The sequence below is a fragment of the Rhipicephalus microplus genome, unplaced genomic scaffold, assembly GCF_043290135.1.
Source record: "Rhipicephalus microplus isolate Deutch F79 unplaced genomic scaffold, USDA_Rmic scaffold_108, whole genome shotgun sequence".
NCBI classification, from domain to species: domain Eukaryota; kingdom Metazoa; phylum Arthropoda; class Arachnida; order Ixodida; family Ixodidae; genus Rhipicephalus; species Rhipicephalus microplus.
In genome coordinates, this window is record NW_027464680.1 from 465,231 (window position 1) to 488,811 (window position 23,581).

Genomic DNA, 23,581 nt, shown 5'->3' on the forward strand with positions numbered 1-23,581 from the left:
TGCAGCGGAGGGGAGGGAGTGGGTGTACGTAGGTAAACTAGCAGACCTGGAGCGGGAAACAGGTGCACTTTATTGCTACCAAAAACATCAAACAAACGTGCCACATCACTTTATTTTGGGCAGTTCACCAATACGTGGCACAATCATGCTTTTAAAAAATGCGGCTGGGGGTTTCGCAGATCATACAAATGGATTCGTGGACCCCCGTTTGAGAACCACTGGCATAGGTTATAACGATTACTGTCAGCTGATAGTTCTATCAAAAATATTTTTTTAATATAACGACTATACATACTCATATTTTCTAATGCTCAAATTTGTCATAACCATGGTAATCCTTAAATGTGAATTTCAGAGTATTTTATTATATTTTTCAATTAACAGTATACACAGAAGGTTACACCCCTATACTTAAAACGATAACAAAATACATGCGCCCACTTTCATACAAAGTACGAGATGTACTTTCCACAAACGCGTCTGAAAAAAGTTTCAGATGTAAAAAATTTACAGTGCTTCAGATGCATCTACAACAAAGACACATCTTTGCATAATGACTAGAGCGCAAGAGTAAATGAAAGACATGGCAGTCAGCTCCAAGGGCTTGTCATTGAAGTTTCTGGATGACTTATTTGTGGTAGCCTTAATACCTGAAATAAGGAAGAGGAAGGCGTGTTTGCCTTTTTGTGTTCACTTCCCTAATTTTTAGATTTTAGCATGCTTTTATGAACAAGAAAAGAATTTTGGTGCAGCAGCGCAATTTATCTCACTCTAAAACTTGTCGAAAATTCTACAGTAGGCAATTTTTATTTTGTCCTTACTTTATCCATTAAGTACACTGAACTTTGCCAGTATTAAGTATTTACATATGATAATGCTATTGATCCGTAAGCATATTTTTTATGCCACTAAAGAGAGCAAGACAGTGATTGGATGTAAAGGCAGCTCTGCACAAAACAAATAGGTGCAAATTTTTAAAACTTGCACTTGTCTCAAGATAGGTAATTAGCGCACGTGCTAACGCTGCCCAACCTGGCTTCCCTCGGTGCAGCACTGAAACTAACTATTGAAAAATTCAAAATCTATTAAAAATATTATTCTTTGAACATTGAAAAGGGGGACATGCGCTTTTATATTGACATTATATCTGACCATCTGAAAAGTGTAAATAGCAATTTAAGAGGATACGTGACATGTGGTGCTTCTTTTTAAATCAAAGAAGTGTTGTCCTTACATTACAAGTGTGTTCTCCGAACTCTCTTCGTTGCAATGGGGTGTCTAGTCTCGGTAGCGGTGGCTTGAGAATAAGTAACCTATTATTGGAAGCAGGCTTCGTAGTATTTCTTGCACTGTAGCTTTTGTTATTAGGAATATTGTTACTGATTAAAATGTACTACTATATCACAACATGAACTACTTTGCTGTTCTCACTCTCAGACAGTTTACAGCCACGGACACCAATTGTATGCCTAGCAAAGGTCATGGCACGGCAATATCCGCTGCGTTTTCAGCTAAAGTTTATTACTGCAATAGCAATAATATGGACACTTTTGGCTGGATTTTGCTGCCGGCGTCGACATCGTTCACCTTGTATATATAAGTATCTATACATATGAAAACGCAAGAAAGAAAAATAATCCAGAAAAGGACTCCGGCGTGCAGAATCGAATGTCGGACCTCTGTATTGTGAGTGCGAGGCGTTAGCCACTGAGCCACGAAGGAGCACCTCTAACATTCAAATGGCAAGCTGTTTATATCTACGATTTAGCGATGGTGATAGGCATCTTGGGGGTAGCTATCGTGTTTTCAGCATTACCAGCGAGATGGCGCAATTAGCGTGCATTGCCACATCTCACAATGCAGCAGCACGCTTTTATCTCCAATGCGTACTTTGCCCCGTGGAGAGGAGGGGGCGGACGCTCAAACTCGCGCCTCTACATCGCAGTGGGGAACATCGAACGTCTTAGCTGGCCTTCGGCTTTCACCGGAACGATTCTGTTGTAGTTACCAGGCACACAAAGGTCACTGCAATCGTTGCACACTCTCCATTTGCGAAAAGGGCGTGCTTTTCAGACATAGCAAAGTAACAACTGAGACGCTTATTTGCGTTCATCTGTACCTGTGAGTACGTTTCATGCATCTATTGTCTGTGAGAAACGCGAGGCATATTTCGACCTGCCTTCCATTTTTTGTGTGACCTTCCAATTTGTTGCTATCGCGTTCATTGCTTTGCCTTTGCAAAGCTATGGCCTTTTTTTTTATAGGCTACTCATGGCTATGACACAATATTACTTTGAACATTGCATAAAGTAACAAATATAGGGCTACTTAATCACCATTGTCATTACCATAATTTTCATAGTACACATCCCTTTCCTGTGTAGCAGTGTGCCGTCAAAGTGGCATTCTGAGGCCGTACGCGCACTCACTTAAAATGACCCCAAGTTTTTAGTGTGACTGGAGTACTATAAATGGAAAAGAAGTTATGCATTGATGCATTGACTATAGCGGAAAACTGGAATTGTTCAAGTTGTAGACAGATATACGGAGCCATGCACTCCGTAATGCTCTCAATTACCCTTATAGCAAGCTGCCTGTGACCTTCGGAATACATTATCAAAGAGGGGTGCTTTTGTAGAGCACTTTTATTATTTTTTTCATGCCTTTCACTGACATTAGTGATTGGTCGAAATTTTCGGGCCACATTGTTTCAACAATCGCTACTGGCTAATGGTAGCATAAGGCACTGAAAAGAAGTCGTTGAATCACAATATAATTGCTCTGCAGCAGCACCTAGTGACCTTGCTCAAATGTTGCCCACTGGATTGTTAACAATATCAGCTGGATTGTAAGGAATCATTTATTTTCGAGGTAATCGCTCTGTTAAGGTGTTTGTTATGATAGTCGTCCAACTCTAGTATCCACTGATAGAAGCTGCACACATTACTACATCGTACCTGCACTGTGATTAAGTGCACTTCCACGCGGACTGTGGCAAGGACTGCAGCCAGTTAGCCTTTCGCCGTGCATACAGCAGCCACAGGAAACCGAGTGCAATGCAGAACACCATTTCTATGTTGTAGCCGTCTATTGTAGTCTCGCAGGTGCCTTTTTGGCTGCTGCATATCTGTAGAAAAAGAAAATAGTGTTAGTGTTAGGCAGTCAATTTAACAACTTCGATTATAGAGAAACCCCTTGCTGAAAACGAGAATGCGGGTCTGAGTCCTAGGCGCAGCGGGTCCATTAAAGGGCCCTGCGACACTATATGAGCACATATTTTTTATCGATTCTGCTGGTGCTGTGGAATGTGCTGGTATCGTTGCGCACATGGCAACGCCGAAATCATTGCTGTGATAATTTTAATTCACGGGACAAACTATCTTGATTTGAGACTACGGGGACATACATCGGCTATGTTTGTTATGGGAAGTGATGTCGTGTCGCGTGACGTGGCGACAAACACCGTTCGCTTTTTATTGACTTGACGCAAGAAAGAGCATGCAATATTCATATGGCGGTAGTTACGCCATACTAGTGAATGCTAAAAAGAGCAAAAAGGTTTTTTGTACTCTCTCAGAAAGAAATCATTCCTGTTTCGAAATGATGTATTTTCAAAACAACAAGAACAACACTTATTCTGCGAATGAGGCTATGGTGCGCCAGCAACTATAAGTGGAAACGCATGCCACATTTTTAGTGAGCCAAAAATGCAACAGGCGGTGGGCGCTGGCATTGCTGTAGAACGCTTCTTGCATGCAAGCCAAGAAGTGACCCTGCCCAAAGCGTATGTATCTTACACAGTGTGTCCGTGGGAGCATCTGCTACCCGACGCACATGGCTCGTAGCAGCCATGCTAACGACACCATCAAAAAGAGCGGTAGCGAGGTATTGTATAAAAGCCGCCATAAGGTGACATTTTCGGAATGTTTTTATTAGACGTGTGCTGTGATTGGAAGCGGCTTTTGACGTCAGCGGGCAAGTGAAATGTGAAAGAGAACGTTTCTCGTCGTTCTTTGCTCTAGTTTTGAACTTTGAGGACTCATAACTTCACTTTCCGTGCACCAATGTTCATCATTTTTGTTGCATTCATCTCGGTAATCATCGCTACACACGTTTCGGTGCTAAATAAGGCTGTCCCAAAAGTGTCGCAGGGCGCCTTTAAAGGCAACTATTAAGTGGACGTTGATTGTTGAAATAGCGGTCCAGAAACCTTGTAGTGTTACTTTTGTGCCACGGAAGGGCCTATTTTGAAATAAAATCACGTTTTAGTGGTCTACATCGGGTTAGTGCACTTCAAATTACCCGCCTCACTGAAGCGGACCGACCGGACCTACTCACGTCACAGTTACCGTGCACAGCATTGCCCAGCGTAACTGCGCTAGTAGCAGCAGATTGAAAGCAGCGGGAGCCAGAGCAGCAACAATGGCCATCCCGCCATTGGTTCCGAGATTGCCGACGTATTTTGGTTCGACTAGGTCCCGCTAGATGGCACCACCTGTCCGATTTAACCATGCTAAAAATTGAATTTTTGAACCACTTGTGCCATTCCCCGTTAGCAACGTTCGATGGTTCTTTTTTCCATTAATCAAATAGAAACAAACAAGCAGCACTCTATTGTGTCTCTTGATGTACGGAAGGTTTTTTATTTAGTGCAGTTAGATCGATTACTAGTGATCAATTGTAGGCGGTCCGTCTGATGTCGTCAGGATCATTTTCAAAATGTCCTACTGCGGCGCTTGTGTTCTTGACATTTACCTTAATTTCTCGGTAAGTAGGGCACTGTTGTTGATAATATTGTCGTTTTATATGTTGTCATACGTTGAGCTTTCACTCTGACGTAACTTATTATTTGGCTTTAGTGTCCCTTTTAAGGGGGATGGACGGCAAAGGTGAAGGAAGATGCAATTTTTTCAGTTTTCATGGCACAATATTCAAAAAATAAGTGACAAGTTTTTCCACAATGTGGCGAGTTTTTGTGCCCAGTAAAAAATTAAAAAATGGCCCCAAACGCGCCTGATCTCGTGTTTGCGCCGAGTCAACTTGAACTTTAAACGGCGTTTTCTTCTAACACTACTTTTCGTCATAAAGGAACATTTTCACTGTAACCGCTGAAGCTATCAAATGCACACTTTTGCAACTTCTTTCTGAATACCATGCACCTTTTCTGAAGCAAAATAATGTTGTTGCCACCAGAATTGTATTTTTTACTAAAACTTTTTTTTAGGAAAACAGCCTTAAATTCTAGTCATAAAATGTTTATATTCAACTAAAAATGGTCATGCCTACAATTATTATTTTTGTTCAGAAGTATACCCTGGGCACAGAAGAAATTTCACCATTTTACAGCACAATCTTTGTAACAAACGTTCTTTCAAAAGTAAAAACAGACAAATAATTTTTTTTATTATTTTTAGAACAGCTTTGTATTTTCTTGCCCAATTCCCAGAATATATAGTAAAACCCCTATTCAAGCAACTTGCAAAGTTTTGTAATGTTTGCTAAAAAATAATAGAGCAATAGGCAGGAGTAGTTGCACACCCACCTGTGCTATGTCTCCCCCTTCAAGATAGTGGCAAAATACAAGAACGCTCACATACTTGTGATTCGGCTCCTAATAAAGATCACCCGGCTGTCGAAAAATAATTCCAAACCCCTCCACTGTGGCACATTTTGTAATTGTACTGCTGTTTTGGCAACGAGCAGTGCAGTCACATCAGCTTCTTAGTCACTGCAGCACAGCAATCTTTTATTGAGGTTGTATTGTGCAGATACAGATAGATTTCATTTACCGTTACGGATGAGTTGCTGCATTCAGTAAAATTATTTTACCACAATGTCTGTCACACTAACTTTTGCAAAATGCCAAATCCTGACAACTGCTTCTGTCTCTAGTTGTAACCTCACAGACTTCACTCACCATGGACATGCTTCCACGTACATTAGGTAAAAATATTGATCACTGTGGATATTAGGGGAAAAAAAAATCAAAAGCTTCTGCCTTATCGGAAAAATGATGGCGAGGAAAGCTTCGCATGCGAGTTCCTGACGTACCATTTTTCTTCTTCATTTCGTGTTGTCGCATTGCACGATGCCCCCTCCTAAATTTTTTCTTTCCCCATGTCGGGAATGAGACTATGAACTTAGCCACAAAAACAATTAATTTGCTATAGGCAGCAATGACGGACATTCATTCATAACCTGGCGGCAACATCATGTGGCTATGCGAGATGACAAGTCACCTTTTCAAAAGATTGCATAGCCCTATTAGAAAGCAACAAGCTCACACTCGAGGGAGCATCGGTTATTAAAAAAACAGCACATGCAGATATGCGTGTGGCCAGTGCATCGAGGACCCTATTTCTGTATCCTAGCTTGCACCGGGTTTTTCGTATATTCCGGCGCCGCTGAAAGCTGCAACTTGTAAAAGCTTCGCTTGAAACAATTTGGAGGTATCTGATAGCTGTTAGCGGGTGCTATATAGTTGCCATAAAAGTGAAGGTACGTGTTCTCACATTCTTGTCTTCCTTTGAAGAACAGTAGAGCCACGCTTCAGAGGCACCAACGCAGCGTTTGAAAGTGAAGCTGTCCACCATCCACAGTGCCACTGTCGCAGGCCAGCTGCTGCCTAGGTTGCTGACGGTGTTGAGCAGGGTCATGTAGGTTCCCCCAACAGCTGGGTCACTCACCCTTGCACAGAATGCCACTGAAGACACAAAACTGCTATACAGGGTCACCTGCACAATCAAGACCAGGTGCATGTACATCTCGTTCAGCCACAAGTGCTGTCGTAAAACGGAACCCTCCCAGCAAGTAACACGCAAGACATACAACAGGAGTGTCGATCAAAGAATCTGAGGAAAGCCTGAGGGGCATTGCTTATAGCTCTTAATCGGAAGTGAAGGAAATACAAGATAAACCATAATGAAAGGTGAAAAATATTCTCCGCACGTTCTTGATTGAATATCCCGACTGCTGTGAACTATGGTGAGGCTATTTTCCCATTGACTTTTTTGTGTATCTCTTTATCTTATGCCTAACCCTGTGTGTGTGTGTAAGTGTTACAGTTGTTGGTGATAACAAAATTGTGAAAAAAGCCATCCCCATAATGAGGTTGGCCATGCTCAATTGCCGTTCAGTTATTTCTTACCTGGTACACAGCATAGACGAGAACAATGACTACATAGTAATAGAGGGGGAATGTTCCATCTGGATTCTTGACATGATACGTCCAGTGGACAAGAACCATGAACACCAATCCAAGGAGCAACCTAAAAAAAAAGCCACAGATTGTGCTACAGTTATTAGTGATGTATTGGGGCAACTATATTTTCCCAAAGGTTATTTAACCTGTGCACCCAGTTATTCTCCTCACTTAGCTTGCACAGAAGGTGTTGCGCTATTGATTTTAGTCTTTGAAAATGCATCAAGCGTGATGATAAAGTAAAATTCCTGCTTTCATTAACTAGTAGGTCAAAGCTGTATGACTAAATTGGCTTTCTTCTCTTTTCGCTTGTTAACAGTAATTCCAGTTTTCAAGACAAAAACCTTTCTTTTGATTGATAAAGCTACATCTAGCAACCACAAGAGTATGTTTATGCATCCCTGAGGAAACGTATGCTTAATTTGTTTTTCTTAACATATTCGTAGTAAGCAAGTCAGTGCAAAGCTGGTAAGCCTTCACGTCATGCTGAGTTTCATACCTATATGGATAGGCCTTGAAATACACGTTGAGTGGCCTGTTGCCACCAGTGTGCTTGCTTATGATCACTGGCAACAGGATCTGAATGGGCGCCACTGGTATAGCCAGCAGGGCCAAGTTTTCGCGGCGCATGCCAGCCTCTAGAAGCTTCATCCCCGTCACGTTGTCAGCCGCTGCAAAACCAACCTGGACAGTTTTTTGAGCAATCAGTGTCACTTTTGTAATGAGGCAATAATTCCAGATAATTGGTGCATGGCACAAATAAATTTTACTATCAACATGCGAGAGAAACGGCGTTCACCTTGGCAGTGACTAAAAAGATGCATAAGGTGCGGACGCTGGGAAGCTGAAAGATGCGCAGTGCCATCTTGTACGCCTGAAAAATTCCCAGATCAGACCGGCCATCCTCGTGACTGGTTACTGTGCTTTGCTCGTGTTTCAGTAGGGCCACCATGGTCGTCGTCAACATGAACACGATCCCCCAGAAGTTCAGGAACCCTGCAGCCACCTCACAATTATCAAGTCTGAAAGGGCTCATGAATGCATAAGTGGTTTCTCACTTTTAGTATAGATGTGAAAAGTTATCATGCTCAGACTTAGCACGGCTTTGCAGTAGCCGAGTGGTTAAATATTCATCATGATGTTTATCGAGTTCGGTGAAAATGATGCTATGACTTGAGACCCGTACAAGGTAGGTGATTATGGACACGCATATGTCAAAGCTGACTGTAAAGTGTTGTTTAGTCCAATGATTATAGTGTGTGCTCGTTGCTTTATCTACCAAATGATGATACTGTGACAAATATAAAGGGGCCCTGCAGTACTTTGCCCAGTAATCATTGAATGGCTTCATTAAAGGAGTCTGTCCCTGGACAAATCCACTGCCGCAATTTTTCTTTAGATTCCGTCAAGTACGAGTGGAGTTTACAGGAATCGTCACAAACTTTATGTGCTTTCTCTCACCTTTCATACCAGTGAGCTCGCTCAAAGCTACGCAAGGGAAAGGGGGTTGATAAGGACGCAAGAAGCGGTGTTTGTTCGTCAGCGCACGCCATGGCCTTGAGCATTTCCCCCCCCCCCCTTCAAATGTGTCTCTTACTTTCAGTGTGATCATAAGTGAGCATGTTGGCATCTCGTAGCAGGCTCTAATTGTGCAGATTATGTTGCTCATTCAGCCGGTGGCCATGGATTTTGGATTTATGGCATCATTTGCCAAGAGAAGTAAGAGTGATCTCTAGCTGATTTGGAGAATTAATTGCGAATTCTAGGCCACGCGCTGTGCTGTAACCTTTAGCTCACATGCTCTGGAAAGCCCTGACTACCGATTGACAGCGTTTCCTGACCATGCTGAAAAAGTTTTGCAGGGCCCCTTTAAAGGGATATTGAACAAAAATCAGAAAGAATGACGAATATATTGAAATTTCGCATTGGAAAGAGGCAGCTGTCCCGATAAGCAGAGTTTATTTCACATATTTTTTGCTGCATTTTTGGAATGTCTTTAGTGCGCGCAGGGCTACACATCAGTGGCCGTGACATCAGTTGTCTCCATGATTAATGCAGGGTGCACGTTGTCCTGTCTAGGTCCCTCACTTTCTTCACATCTCCCTTGTGTTCCACTCTCCCCCTTCCCAAATGGAACTGGGATGTGCTCTGCTCCTTTGACGCTTTACCCCACCCAGGAGCATTGTTCAGTTCTGATGCCATTTGGACTGGTTCTAGCTACTGCAGTGGGAGCAGAGTGCTAACGCAGGGGACAAGTGACATTGTTTTCACACCTGTTTTTGGTGGTGTTAAACATCACCTTCTCTGGTTCACTTTGCGGTGGCTAAACGCTCCAGTTTGAGAAAGACACATTAATTTCATCATTTAATCAAGTTTTTGTCTGAAATCAATGTTTTGTGTATCAATTTCGGCACGTAATCTCTCAGTTTGGCTGAACAACTCAGTGGCAAACATTTTGTTTAGTATGCGTTTAAGAGATGTAGACATGCTGTTTATGACCCTATTATATTGCATGTTGCATGTTTAACGAAGCACATTATTTTATTCATGTAATGAAGTATCACAGAATTTTAGGTTGTCATAAAATACTGAGACTGTTGTCATAAAATAAAGCAAGCACTGTAAATTTAGCCGTGGATTAACAGCAGAAGCTTCTCACCATCAAGAGTGACGATGCCATCTTGTTGGGGAGTGGACCTTAGATAGCGGTTGCAAAAGTCTGCAGACTCGAGAGCCAAAAATACCACGTTTCCCATGATGTATCCGACCGTTTGCCCCACAGAGTTGCACGTGGAGGCATATCCTACGTGCCGCCTGGAATGGCGAAGCAAGCATTCGAATCGTAACATTACTGACCTTTTTGTACTAAGCTAGTTAACATTTTAGAGGTTTTATAAGTAAAATTAAGCATTTTTCTATTTGTACAAAGCTAGCTGTAAATCGTAAAAGCACTGGAAATCCTTCTGTCACGCATGTGGCTATGGGCTGTTGAACACACTACTGAAGTAGTCCGCTGGCTTCCTGCCAGATAGCTTATTGGGGCTGTCTACTGGTAGAAAAAGTGTAGTTGCTAAAGTTTGGAACTGTGAAACTAACAAAACCGTTGGTTTTCAAAATAAATGTCGATTTTCCAGAAGCCCTAAAGAGAGCAGCCCCAAGAGATTGAATTCATACGCTCCCTGCAAAAAAGTCCAGGTCGAAGTAAACAGCTCAAAAACGCAGACAGAATAAAGGAAGGACACAAGACTAGCACTGTTATGCTTTTCTAGCTTGTCTAGACAAGCATAACAGCACTGCATGACAGCTAGTCTAACTTGGGTACGACTGTTGGGCCAGTTTCCGTGCAGGGCTCTGGAAGGACTAAACGATAACGAAGTGATAATATGACAAAAAAAATCGCCAGGCCTGCACAGAACGCGCAGCACAGTCACAGGGAAAGGTGGAAGAGCAGCTTTTCAGCGGCTCTCTCGGAAACTCTTTGGGTAACTGCTACAAGCTCACATGCAAAGTACCCACTATGCCATAAATCGCAATTTTTGTGTAGTAGGGAGGCATTCTCTGTGCCATTCTTGGTAATTGTTTGGAAGTGTGTGGTACCTGCTACACACTTGTAAGGTGCAATTTTTTTTTACGCTGTGGCTGACGAAGAATCGTGCCTGAAGCTTTTGGAATGGGTTGGAGCATTCGACGATCCACTTGTTATGCAATTCGCATTGTGTGACGCCTGGTTGTTCCTTTGCTGTTCTGAATTGCTTTGTTACTCGCAATTATGCAATTCGTTTCTCAAGATCGTCTGCCTAATGCCAGTTTGCAACAGAGTTTCATACTCCGTGTGGTAAAAAACCAGGCTGGCACGCAGGCGACCCGGTTTCGAATTTCATTGTCTCCTTGGTGTTTTTCTTCGTTACGGACACCAGCGGACAGCTACGGCGCCCGCAACCTTATTTTGATCTCATAACAGCTTTTGCTGTAAAAGAAATAGTAGCAAGTATCCCATGCATAAGGGAGAAAATGTCAAGGATAGCACAACCGTGAAGGGTCTGCATTTCCCTAAGGAAGAGTGCGCTAAAAAGGTACAGTGCACTCACCGTGAGAGCATTGTGAGGGCCCAGCCATCGACAGCAATGTCCTGAGTAGCCGCCAGGAAGTTTAGTGAAAAGAAGACTAAGGTCAGCATAAGAACACTGGGCTCTGCCTTGCTGCTTCCTTCATCTTCACCCAGCAGAAAACTCATGTGCGATGACAGCCAGAAGAACGACAAACCAATGGCGTACTGGGCAGGCACCAGCCATGACTTGCGCCGGCCAAAGCGACTGGAGTACAAAGAGTCCACAATGGGGGCCCACAGGATCTTGACACTGAAGGGCCATGCTGCTAAGCTGAACAGGGCTTGCTCCTGCGTGACATGAGGTTGTTTCTCCATTAAGACTAAAGCTTATCCTTGCCAGTACCTTGTAATTGCGTGTCTTCAGAGAATACAAAGATGCAGAGGGTAGGGCTGATGCTGCCTCAGGGACTTCGGGGCTTCAGAATCCAAGTAGCATGTGTTGAATGCGAACAATTCAGTGGTGAAGTCTTTGAAAAGTCATCGAATTGTGAAATTTTACAAGATGCTGCTAGATCACGCGCATAAGCCTGATGGTTGCAGCTTGCACTCATGATGCGAGTGGCTGGTATTGTCCCAGAAGACGAAAACGGCTCGCGTTTTCTTTTTCATAGGAGAGGCATCGATTCCTAGATGTTTTATGGCAGTGCAGTGTATATGCAGCTCAACGCTGCACGCTGGAGAAGCAAACTCGGAATGCATTTTACTGAAAGTACTAGATGGACGAGCTTATAAAGAGCAAAAGCTGGTGAATATGAGGTCACTGGTACCTTAAGTTATGGCTATAAATTCATTTTTTGTGTGCCAAAGTAACGTCCACCTCATAGATGACACTTTACATTAATGGCTGGAAATGGCAGAAATTTTTTTAAGGGAGAAGGTGAAGTCGAGGATAAGTGGACATCGTTTCCCAAATAAATCACTGAATGGATAGCCCACCTTGTAGCTGATGCGTCTGTTCTGAAGTAACAGTGGCATAGCGGATGCGAGGCCAAGTGGGACACCTTGAAGCACGTACAGAAACAGCAGGAGTGCAATGCTACGCCACTCTTCCAGCACACTGCCAGCGTATTCTCTATCATTGTGGTGGCCATCCCCACTCGCTTGGCCATTCTCCAACAGTGGTTCCTTGCTTGGAGCCAGGATGTCGTCCCCAATAGAATCTCGGCGTTTGTTGGTGGTACGCCTGTGCATCTCCATATCACATGGTGGTCTTCTGCTGCTCAACAGAAAATGGAGAGCCCACTTCTGGCCATTTGCTATCATTGAAAACACTCAACTTCTATTTATTAGCTACTCAATTTTGTAATAAACATTTTAATGTGCTGATGAATTCAAGGGTCCGTGTAAAGATTTGGATAAGCATATGTTAATCAGCAAACGGTCATGCAATAAAAGCTTCATATCATTCAAAAGCACAGCACACATTGTACCTGTGAAAAAATTTTTTCCGGTGGTGGATGCAGGGTTAACCCGTGCTTTACATACCTTCATGCATGCGTGTGTGTGTGTGTGTGTGTGTGTGTGTGTAACGAAATTTCAAAATACACCTGCAAAATTGGAAATTTTTCGGGGGGGGGGGGGGGGGGGGCTGGACACCCTTCCCGGTTGCGCCAATCTAGAGTAAAAATATTTTACCGAAAATCGGCCTTAGTCCTCCCAACGCTATCGTTGTTGTGATAATAGTAGTATAAGCTGGTCGATCCTCTCGATAAGCAGCCCCTTCGGGTGTGTGGACCTTCCTCGGACTGCCCATGGCTAAACTGCCTCAGCACGACTAGGCGCGGTTCTTACTTAGCGATTCCAAAGACGCGCACATGCGCAGCAACTCTATGCCGCATATTATGACGCAAACAGTTGCTGCGCCAGACCACTTTCAAACTGCCACGATCGCTACACAACTGCCAAGCGGGCCGGCAAGACGTAGTCAGGCGTGGCGGCACGGTTTCGGCATATGCGCGGCTTAACGTTACGTTGCGGTAGTAATTGATGATAATTGATTCGTGGGGTTTAACGTCCCAAAACCGCCATTTGATTATGAGACGCCGTTGTGGAGGGCTCCGGAAATTTTGACCACCTGGGGTTCTTTAACGTGCACCCAAATCTGAGCACACGGGCCTACAACATTTCCGCCTCCATCGGAAATGCAGGCGCCCCAGCCGGGATTTGATCCCGCGACCTGCAGGTCAGCAGCCGAGTACCTTAGCCACTAGACCACCGTGGCGGGGCGTCGCGGTAGTGAAGCGCGCAGAGTCCGGGTTGTGCGTAGCTGTTCAGCGCGGCCAAGTTTTCTCTAGACGACGGCCGTTTTCGTGATATGACTAACACTTTCGTTATTAAAAAACTCGCAGATTTGTCGCGAAGGCGAAGCATTGAACGCGATAGAAACAAATTGGAACGTCACGCGCAGAATGGCAAGCAGATCAAAACGTGCCCCGCGTTTGTCACGCACAAATGACGCTCGCAACGTACTCACAGGTACAGGGGAACGCGAATAACCGTCTCAGTTGTTACTTCGCTGTGTCTGAAAACCGCGCCCTTTTCGCCAACCGAGACTGTGCAACGATTGCAGTGACTTTTGTGCGCCCGGTAACTACAACAGAATCGTTCCGGTGAAAGCCGCGAGATAAGCGCGCGCGTTAGCGTTCACTGCGCCATGTTGCTGGCCATGCTGAAAACACGATAGTGGTTGCACATTGTAAATAGTCCAATGAAGTTTTCAATCAATCAAACCTCGCACTCACGCTTCGGAGCTCTCACGTTCAATTCCGCGCGCCGGAGCCTTTTTTTTTTAATGCCTTTTTCTTTAGCGTTTTCATATATATAGACAACAGCACGCCTATCTCGCACCCAGGCACCTTCGGCGGTATACCCTCGCTCGCAGAGACGCCATGATTTGTTTGGAACTGCCAAGGCGCGCCACGCTAGCGTGTCATGCAGTGGCTCTGGGAGTCTAAAATGCGAAAAAGCGCCTGTTCACGCTGCGCCCGCTTATAGAATGTCATCTGTGTACCAGTGCGCTGTCATCTGATGCGACAACAACCAGCGCAAGAGGAAGAGATTGCTGAGCACTGCCTGTGAAGTTCACAGCGCATGGCGGGAATCGTGGCAGTGCGGTGTTTTGCGATTGCACAGATTTCCGTCCAGAACGGAAAACGCTGTGCTCCGCCGCCCTATAGGATATAATCGCAATCAGCAGGAAAAACTACGAGCCTAGTAAAGTATACGAGTAAGTATACTTACTGCGTTTATTCGCGCGACTCCAGCTGTTCCACTTTACAGCAGCGATTTGCGTGCAGTATGCCTGTAGTGTGCGGCACAAAACTATTGCCGTACTTTTTCGCAGGCCGCATGTCAACAATAGGATATACGTATTACGACTCACGCGTGGATGCACGCGCCGCGCATGTTTAGTACAACTGTAACTGCCCACTATCGCGATGCAAAAAGACGTGAACCGTGCGGAAATCATGGCTTTCGACTTGGTCCAACTGCGACATGTCTTGACTGTCACTAGGCGAATCTACATGTGCTTTCGGCCAGCGTCACCGTAGCATTTTGAAGTCTTGTTCTGGCTGGCACTTTTGCACCGCGTGTGTGTTCCGAGTGCCTGGCAGGACTGGCAATAGATACACATGTGGTGCATGAGCGTAAGCTGGAGCCAGATTCCAGCGCTACGTTGACGCCGGCTATCAGCACAAATTCTGCCTTGTCACAGCCAAGGCACGTCGCAGTTTACGCTGTTCGCGTTTCTTTCAGTCGGATAATACGTACTTGATGAGGTTGCTCAGCAGTCTGCAATACAAGTGCTGCATACATTCCTGACTGCCGAGAAAGGTCTCGACGTTTCACACGAAATCGGCATAAAATTCCAGCACAGGAACAGCGCGGAACATGCTTACAGCCGCACTCGGGTAGTGAAGTTTCGCGTTTGATCTGCAGAGTGTCTGCTGGGGTGGCAGTTGAAAGTGTTTCTTCGCCGCGCTTGCAACAGATGGCGCCACGTGCTTTTCAATATGGCAGCAAGCAGTAAGTTTGTGTTCTGGTGTATAGATACGTATACATATACGGTGAGTGACGGCAACGCCGGCGGCAGAATCCAGCCGAGAGTGTCCATATAATTGCTATCGCAATAAAACGAAAAGATGATGATGATGCTTGAAATGAGACTTAGAAGTGAGAACTTGTGTGCACGTTAGAGAACCCCTGATGGTTGAAATTTTCGGAGCCCACCACTACGGTGTCTCTCATTCACGCCGTGAAACTGGTTGAAATTTTTTTTTAATTGTAGACGCGTCATGCCAACTTCAGCCGTTGCCGGGATGTCTCGTACACAGTCCTAGTGCGACACGATACGTTATTGCGCCCTCAGTTTTCTGCCTGCGAGGGTGAGCAGAGAAGGCTAGACGCGTGATGTCATACAAGCGCCTATGTTGATTGATTGATATGTGGGGTTTAACGTCCCAAAACCACCATATGATTATGAGAGACGCCATAGTGAAGGACTCCGGAAATTTCTACCACCGGGGGTTCTTTAACGTGCACCCCAATCTGAGCACACGGGCAAGCGCCTATGTTGCAAACGAACTTTTGAGTGCTGAAGTTTGGGTTCCTATAAGAGCGTGTTCTCCTCTCGATATCACCTGCTGCTGCTCATGCTACAGTGTACTGGAAGGGTCTAGTACACTCTAGTCATGCTGCCAGCGAGCCTGAACGCCTCCATAGTCTGCACGGAGTCTATGTTGGACTATGTCAGGAAGCAACACCACGTGGTTTTCAGCGCTTCACGCCTATTATATGTGGTCATAAAAATGAAGCCATTGCGAAAAGTTGAGTTTAACTGTTCACTAACTTTTACCTTCATATGTTGCACAACCAGCTGGCAGATTCCAAAAATATGGCGTTGCTATTCAGGAGTGAGCAACGGATGCGAATTTAGGCATAGTGCATAATTTCTCTGTTGCCGTGACGTATGTATAAAGTCTATGACATTTCTTTGCCGTCTTAGGTCGCTTGTTTAAGCAGAAAAGTGCTGCTCCACACGAGTATACAAAGCGCTCAACAAGGCGAGTCGCAACGCGCGTTGTGGCAGCAAGAAAATATATACTGGCAATAAATATTTTATGTCGCAGAATGTTGCTGCGAGAACTTTGAAGTGACGTGTACGCCCTGCCCCGCCGTGGTGGTCTATAGTGGCTAAGGTACTCGGCTGCTGACCCGCAGGTCGCGGGTTCGAATTCCGGCTGCGGCGGCTGCATTTCCGATGGAGGCAGAAATGTTGTAGGCCCGTGTGCTCAGATTTGGGTCACGTTAAAGAACCCCAGGTGGTCGAAACTTCCGGAGCCCTCCACTACGACGTCTCTCATAACCATATGGTGGTTTTGGGACGTTAAACCCCACATATCATCGACGTGTACGCCCCTCCTTCTATTTTTTTTCTCCTATATTGGCTTTCGTTTGTGCGCGCGCGCACATTGAACGCTTTCTCATTTTTTTCGAATTTCAACTCGTTCGGCGCATGCCGGTTTGTATGTCGAGCGCTAAGATCCTACGCGGGCGTCTCACGTAGAGCGCGCGAAATGTCATATTCATCAAGACGAATAGATTAGTCGGGCTTGCATTGTGCATATTACAAGCTCGAGATGCGTGCAAAGGAATACGTAATGAGTGCGCACCACGCGGGCAGCGCAGGTCGACCGCAAGAGCGCCTTTTGCGATTCTGACCTGTCGCCTTCCCTCAGACCCCTGGTTCACTCCTGTCGGTCCTAAAAATATAACTAACTGCCTGTAGGGCACTATTTTTGTTATCCGACCACCGAAGCCGACAAAGATGGCAGTCGGTGCGATGCATTAATTATTGGTCGACCACCGATGAGAATAACTGTCGGTGCGACACGACCATTGCCGAGACCGACAAAAGTATCTTCGGTACGACAAGATTCTTTCCCAACCATAAACAACGATAGCTGTCGGCAGGGATCAGGCGCGTAGGCAAAAATTTTTTTCTGAGATGGAAAGGGGGGGGGGGGGGCACCACATTGATTTCGTGAGGAGTACTTTTTTGAAATGTTTTTTTTTTCGCTCTCTATGCCATGGCGAAAAACGCTTTGGGGAGGGGGGGGGGGTGCACGGGCCTGGTGTGCTACTCGTGGGCTTATGCCACTGGTTGTCGGTACGGAAAAATTCTTTTTTGCTGACCACCGACAAGGAGCGCTGTCGATACGAAAGATTCATCTCTTTGCTGACCACCGACAAGGCTGGCAGTACGACGAAGATAGATCTGTCGGCCGACTATACCGACATCGACCTCGCTGTTTGCCCTCAAAGCGGGACACAGGAAGAGGGACAAGCACATGCACGTCTTGTTGCTGTCTTCTTGAGTCGCTGCAAAGTTGCGCGCTCGTCAAGCATCATGATTCATGAACCAGACAATTTTGCTAGCAAGATGGCGGACGGTATGTGCGCATTGCGCAAATCCGCACTCGTGTGCCGGCGTTACATTGTTACATTTAACTGGTGTTGCTGCTGTTCTATATATCGTTGGCAGGTGGCTTTACAGTTGGCGAAAATTTTGAACTGTTGGTTTAGGGAACAAAAGTATAAAAAAATATTTGCATTTGGTTTTAAGGCGTGCCATAGTGGATGACTAGGGGCTTATTTCGACCACCTCATGTTAAGAAATGCTTGAAACGACGCTTGGGCTACGCCTCAAGCGATATCAAGCCAGCCTCTTTTGCATCACCTTCTCAATCGCTAGCCTGGCTTCGCTTCTCTGGCGACACTGTGACGCTATAGGAAAGCAACGTCTGTGCAGGTAACCTAGGCCGTTCAAATGTACTTGTTCTTGTTGAGCTTCTCTTGTGGCTCATGCTCACTGTATTTAAGAGTGCCTACTTCAAGGTCAGTTTCGAAGTGCCCGCTACACCATTTTTTTTTTTTTTGCTTTTGCGAATTTGCGTACATCCACATCACGTAAGGCAACATGCGAACCTACGCTAATGCCCACTTCGTGGATGCTTTTAATTTGATTGATATGTGGGGTATACCGTCTCAAAACCACCATATGATTATGAGAGACGCTGGTGGAGGGCTCCGGAAGTTTCAACCACCTGGGGTTCTTTTTCGTGCACCCAAATCTGTGCACACGGGCCTACAACATTTCCGCCTCCATCGTAAATGCAACCGCCACAGCCGGGATTCGATCCCGCGACCTGCGGGTCGGCAGCCGAGTACCTTAGCCACTAGACCACCGCGGCGGAGTTTGTGGGTCCTTTCGGTGATGATGAAGCATGAGCGCTTTGTTATGGGCGGGCCTTTAAACAACTGCCTCGTTTTTGTGCAATTGACATGTTTTGACGCCTGGTGTTTTGACTCCTGTCCCTAGATGACATTTTTTTTCCGGTCCTTTTTTGGAGCACGGGCGTGACCTTGTGGTAATCGCCTGCTCCCCACGCATACGTCTTGGATGCGGTTCCCGCTCCAACAGAAGATTTTTATTTTCTTGCGTCTATCTCGAATTTTCGGTGGCAGGGAGGGACTCGAGAAGAGGGGGGGGGGGCGCAGAGCCAGCTTCATGCGTTGGCATTACAGAGAGGGGAGGTGCAAAGACAGGCCCATGCATTCACATCATAAGGGTGAGGGAGGGGGGCGCCCTCGAAGAACGCCCCCCCCCCCCCCTGCCTCAATGGGGACTTCGCTCACGCTTGTGCTCTTTCAATGTCAGCGGAGGAGGTGTTGTAAGGAAATCGGGACAGAGAAGACTATGCGGTTCGCATTCAGATGCTTTAACGCGCACAATGACGACCGACAGATTTATCGTAACAGCTGCATTGCCGTTAGGTATAAAAATAGAGCACCTCTGCATCTCCAGAAGCGTTTAAACGCACTTGCGCAACTTGTGTACGCGCGCAATAACAGCGGCGAAGATTTATTAAACAGCTGCGCGTTATTCGTATCACTCAACGGTGTGGTATGGGAAATGACGTCCCGGCGATTATTGAGCGTCGGACATCTGCTTGGATACACATTGCCGACCGTGAGGTCGTCGGACACAACGCATTAACGGATACAGCGTACGAACGACGTTATTTCGACGCCATCCTTTTAACTTCGTTACAGCGAGACCTTGCCTACATCTGGCCGCGCAATAACCCGATAGTGCAGTGGCAGCATATGTCTGGCGACCCAGTGAATCGCCGCAGCTATCGGGTGCGCCCGTTGTCAAACCTTCCGGCGCGGCCTTTGGAAACGAAACCGGAATCGTCTGACCGAGTGTTACGGCAGTTGTGAAATTATTTAGGTTAATCCGAGGCTCAGCAGAATTCGGTTTATTCTCACAGGTTTCGATACTGTGACATTCATACGATTTGCCCGTGTATGCATATATATGGCTTGATGAAGTCGAGACATCCGAGGACATATGTGTTGACGAGTGGTGTAGCGAGGGAGGCGAGTGTCAAACCCGCCACCTGATCGCTACTCCAGCTAGGGGTCAATTTCGCCTGTACACACGCACACATACAAATGCACGCACAAACAAAAAATGTAACAGTCACCCCCCCTCACCCCACCCAAAAGAAAAAAAAAAGGTCAAGAATCTCGCTATACCACTGCGTGGCATTGGCTTGCGGGGCTGATCACATAATCGGTGCGATTCAGGAGAATAAAGATCGTTTTGCATGCCGTCGTACTATCCCGTCGAATACGGGCAGCTGTCGATTATACGCAGAACGAGACAAAACATTCCGGCAGGATTGGAGAAATTATCCTTTACAAAAGGCTTTGCGAAATGCCACATCGGGGCACGAGTGTACACCTAAATGAATAAAAGCACTTGCGCTTATATTCGAGTTCAAAAATCAGTCAGTGATAAAGTGGACGTGTCAAAGCGCGTGCCAGTTAGTTTCACACTACCAACCAAAAAAAAAAGCGGGGGAGGGGGCTTGGCACGCTCTCTCGTGTGTGGGGCCATTACAGGTTACTGCAAACGATATCCATTAATTCGGTGTTGTATAATCTGAACGACATCACCTAATCAACGCAGACTTGATAACACACACTGCCTTCGTCCGAGGCCAAAGTTAAACGACACGAAAGACGAGGGCACTAGAACGTGTGATGTTATAACAGTGGACACTTGCCCAGACCAATGCACTCAAACGCCGTGGCTCTTGTACACTTCGGTGTACATTTTTGATTTCTACAGCAATAATAAGCGCGCAAGGCATGTCTTTCACGCCCTTGCAAAATCCCGCACAGCAGGGAAGACGCATTCTCATGCAATACGCAATGTATCTCACCTTCGTAACTCTGCTCACAAGTCCTGCGTCACTCATTTGTAGTCTACGCGTGCATGCATGCATGCATGCGGCTGCAGCAGACGATATAACACGCCGCCGATACATACGTGTCCCGGTCGCTTCGTTTCGCCGCTCGGCGGCGCTGCGTTTAAGAAACCCCGGCTGCTGGAAGCCTTGTCGGAATGTTTAAAATGCACACAGCTGTACCTCGGTGAAGTATGAAGGCGTATTTTACGATTGTCGTTTTTTTATGGACGCTCGCGCGCGTCGTCAGCTGCCGCGCGAAGCGAAAGTCGCGCTCTCTGCTCTGTAAAAGGTATAATAATGATAATAGTAAGTAAGAAAGAAAAATGTACCCCCGTTTTGTTCTCCTTATGTCGTGTCTTGTTTTCCGCACGTGCGCGGTCTGGTTGGCCACTTTTGCCACGATATATATATATATATATATATATATATATATATATATATATATATATATATATATATATATATATATATATATATATATAAACAATTTTAGTGTCACGCGCTAAAAATGTATGCTCCTTTATGTAACAACAAGAAAAAAAAGCGAAGTGCTGGCATTATTTTTATGGATACGTGGTAGAAGTTTCGCAAAAAAAAAAAAAAACATCGTTGACGATAATAACCGATATGTCGGAATGCCAACGGCGCAATTCGCAATAAACGTGACACGCTATTGACGTCGCTGTAGGAAGAACGAAGCATGCGGTGTTTGTGTCTCCTCCTGCCCTGTCGTTTGCGCTGGGAAGCACTCGTTGCCATGTCATACCAAGACGCCCAACCCTACTGTCTCTTGGCGTTTGACGTGTTTCGCATGCAGAGTATCGTACAACGGTAAGAAAAAGACTCACTACCCGGAACCCGCCGAGAGAAAAGACCAAGGCCGATGGGTATTGTTCTCTGGTTTCATTGTACAGGCGTCTCTCCCCCCTTCTCTTTTCAGGATGAATGCAAAACTGGCACGCGCGCGCGTGCCTCTTGCGCTAACTGCGTCCATGCACAGCTGCGAAGTGACGCATGTCGCGTGATCGATGAAGCAATTGGTTGCTGAGAATCCCTGAGCACACATTCTTGTGAGGTGTGAACGCGTAAGCGTTTCTTTCGGCTATAAGTTGTTCGAGAAGGTTGCCCATGGGAGTCGGCAGGGGGGTGTGAAAGAAGCACTTGAGACAGTGCGAAAGAAGCACCCCCCCCCTCCCCCCGGTGTACCCTGCGCGAAGGTGCACGGCCGGGTTTGCACTTCCCAAGACGAAATTCTGCCGACATTCTCCCGGGGTGCCGCAAAGTGACGTCGCTGAATAGTGTTGAAAAGAGCATATCGTTTATCGTTCGCCACTGGGGGGGGGGGGGGGGGGAGGGGGGATGCAACGACTGATCCTAGCGCCCCTGCCCCGTTGGTCGGGTACAAAACGCAACATGTTGGATGAACGAAAAAAACGTTTAAACGAAGCGGTGACTCGCTGCTTACAACGGTTGGCTCAATTGGTATGTCGCTTTCCGGTGGTAAATATAGGAAGTAAATAGTCAGAATTTCAACTTAGCGGCCTTCGACCGCCGTATATCCTCAAAATCGTGTCTCCCGTGTGCTCATATTTGGGGGCACACTAAAGATCTCCAGGCAGTCGAAATTTTCAGAGCCCTTCACTGCGGAGTCTCTCATAATCATATGGTGGTTTTGGGACGTTAAACCCCACATATCAATCAAAAACGTGTGTCGCCATCAGGGTAGACAAAAATTTTTTTCGAGAAAGGGATATATATATATATATATATATATATATATATATATATATATATATATATATATATATATATAATTAGAAGGGGGAGGCACGGGCCCGGTGTGCGTGCGACCTTCTGGCTACGTCACTGGTCGCCATAATAGCAATATTCATGAAAGGAACGCTAAAGTCAAATAACAGTGTATGTCAGAATATGGCAATGTATGCAACGTCTAAAACAACAACAAACAACAATATCATCAACAGCAGTGCCCTACTTACCGAGAAATTAATGTAAATGCACGAGAACACATGCATGCGCTATCAGTAGGACATTCGCAAAATTATCCCACATGACGTCAGAGTTACCGTCTACAATTATTCACTAGTAATTGAACTAGCTGCACTAAATAAAAAATCTTCCGTGCATCATGAGACGTAGTAAACTGCTACTTGTTCGTTTCTGTTCGATTCACGGAAAAAATAATCACCGGACGTTACTGTGAGGATGGCGCGAGTGGTTCAAAAGCTCAATTTTCGCGTGGTAGGTCGTGCCAGTTAGCGGGGCCCAGATGAATCAAAACACGTCTTCCATCTCGGAGGCCATGGTAGGAAATTCTTCAATGGTCGTTGTTGCTGCTGTATGTAGCTCCCGCTACTTTCGCTCGGCTGCTACTATAGTGTTACGGTGGCTAGCCACCATAGTATAGTTGGCGGCCGCGCAGTAAAGCCGGGCAACGTTGTGCACAACAGTGACGTGACAGTTTACACTTTGAAGCGGACAATTTGAAGTGTGCTAATGTCATGCGGACTACTAAAACGCGATTTTATTTCAAAATAAGCACCTTGGCACAAAAGTAGCACTTTGAGGTTTCTGGGCCGCTATTTCAGCGATCAACATCGACCTAAGATTTGTATTTATTGTCTCTTTAACAAAGTTTGGAAAGGTCCGACAGAATATAAACTTGCGCAGGCAGATTTGGCGTCTCCTCCCCCCGTTTTATGTGACTAGTCGGGAGGGCCTTGTGCGCCCCTCGTACGCACGCCTCACTCTACACTATAAAGAAAAATCGAGTATTTGGGGAGTGTTTCTGGCACATCTCCTCCGTGCTGCCACACAACAAAAATCTTCATCTACTTTGAGTACTCTCCTCGCCTTATCACCACGGTTCCGGTAGTTCGCAGTCACGAACGGCGCGCGCTCGATCATTATCAGTGCGACATAATTCTT

The 23,581-nt window shown here is 45.7% G+C and overlaps 1 protein-coding gene across 4 annotated transcripts; it reads right to left on the reverse strand.

Annotated features, from left to right (window-relative positions):
• Window positions 1-45: 45 nt before the first annotated feature.
• Window positions 46-21,558, reverse strand: LOC142790457 (acetyl-coenzyme A transporter 1-like). 4 transcript variants are annotated; one of them, XM_075885293.1, is made up of 10 exons: window positions 21,481-21,558; window positions 12,246-12,525; window positions 11,290-11,597; window positions 9,861-10,015; window positions 8,001-8,197; window positions 7,701-7,885; window positions 7,148-7,268; window positions 6,513-6,734; window positions 2,958-3,127; window positions 46-650 (listed from the first exon to the last, which is right to left on the reverse strand). In XM_075885293.1, exons 1-9 carry the CDS (start codon window positions 21,537-21,539, stop codon window positions 2,969-2,971), a joined length of 1,686 nt encoding a protein of 561 aa, XP_075741408.1. In that variant the 5' UTR covers window positions 21,540-21,558; the 3' UTR covers window positions 46-650; window positions 2,958-2,968. The 4 variants fall into 4 exon arrangements, with proteins under 4 accessions (XP_075741408.1, XP_075741410.1, XP_075741412.1 ...); XM_075885295.1 differs by lacking the exon at window positions 21,481-21,558 and adding an exon at window positions 20,606-20,768; XM_075885297.1 differs by lacking the exon at window positions 21,481-21,558 and adding an exon at window positions 20,606-20,737 and having other exon boundaries at window positions 12,246-12,528.
• Window positions 21,559-23,581: the final 2,023 nt, after the last annotated feature.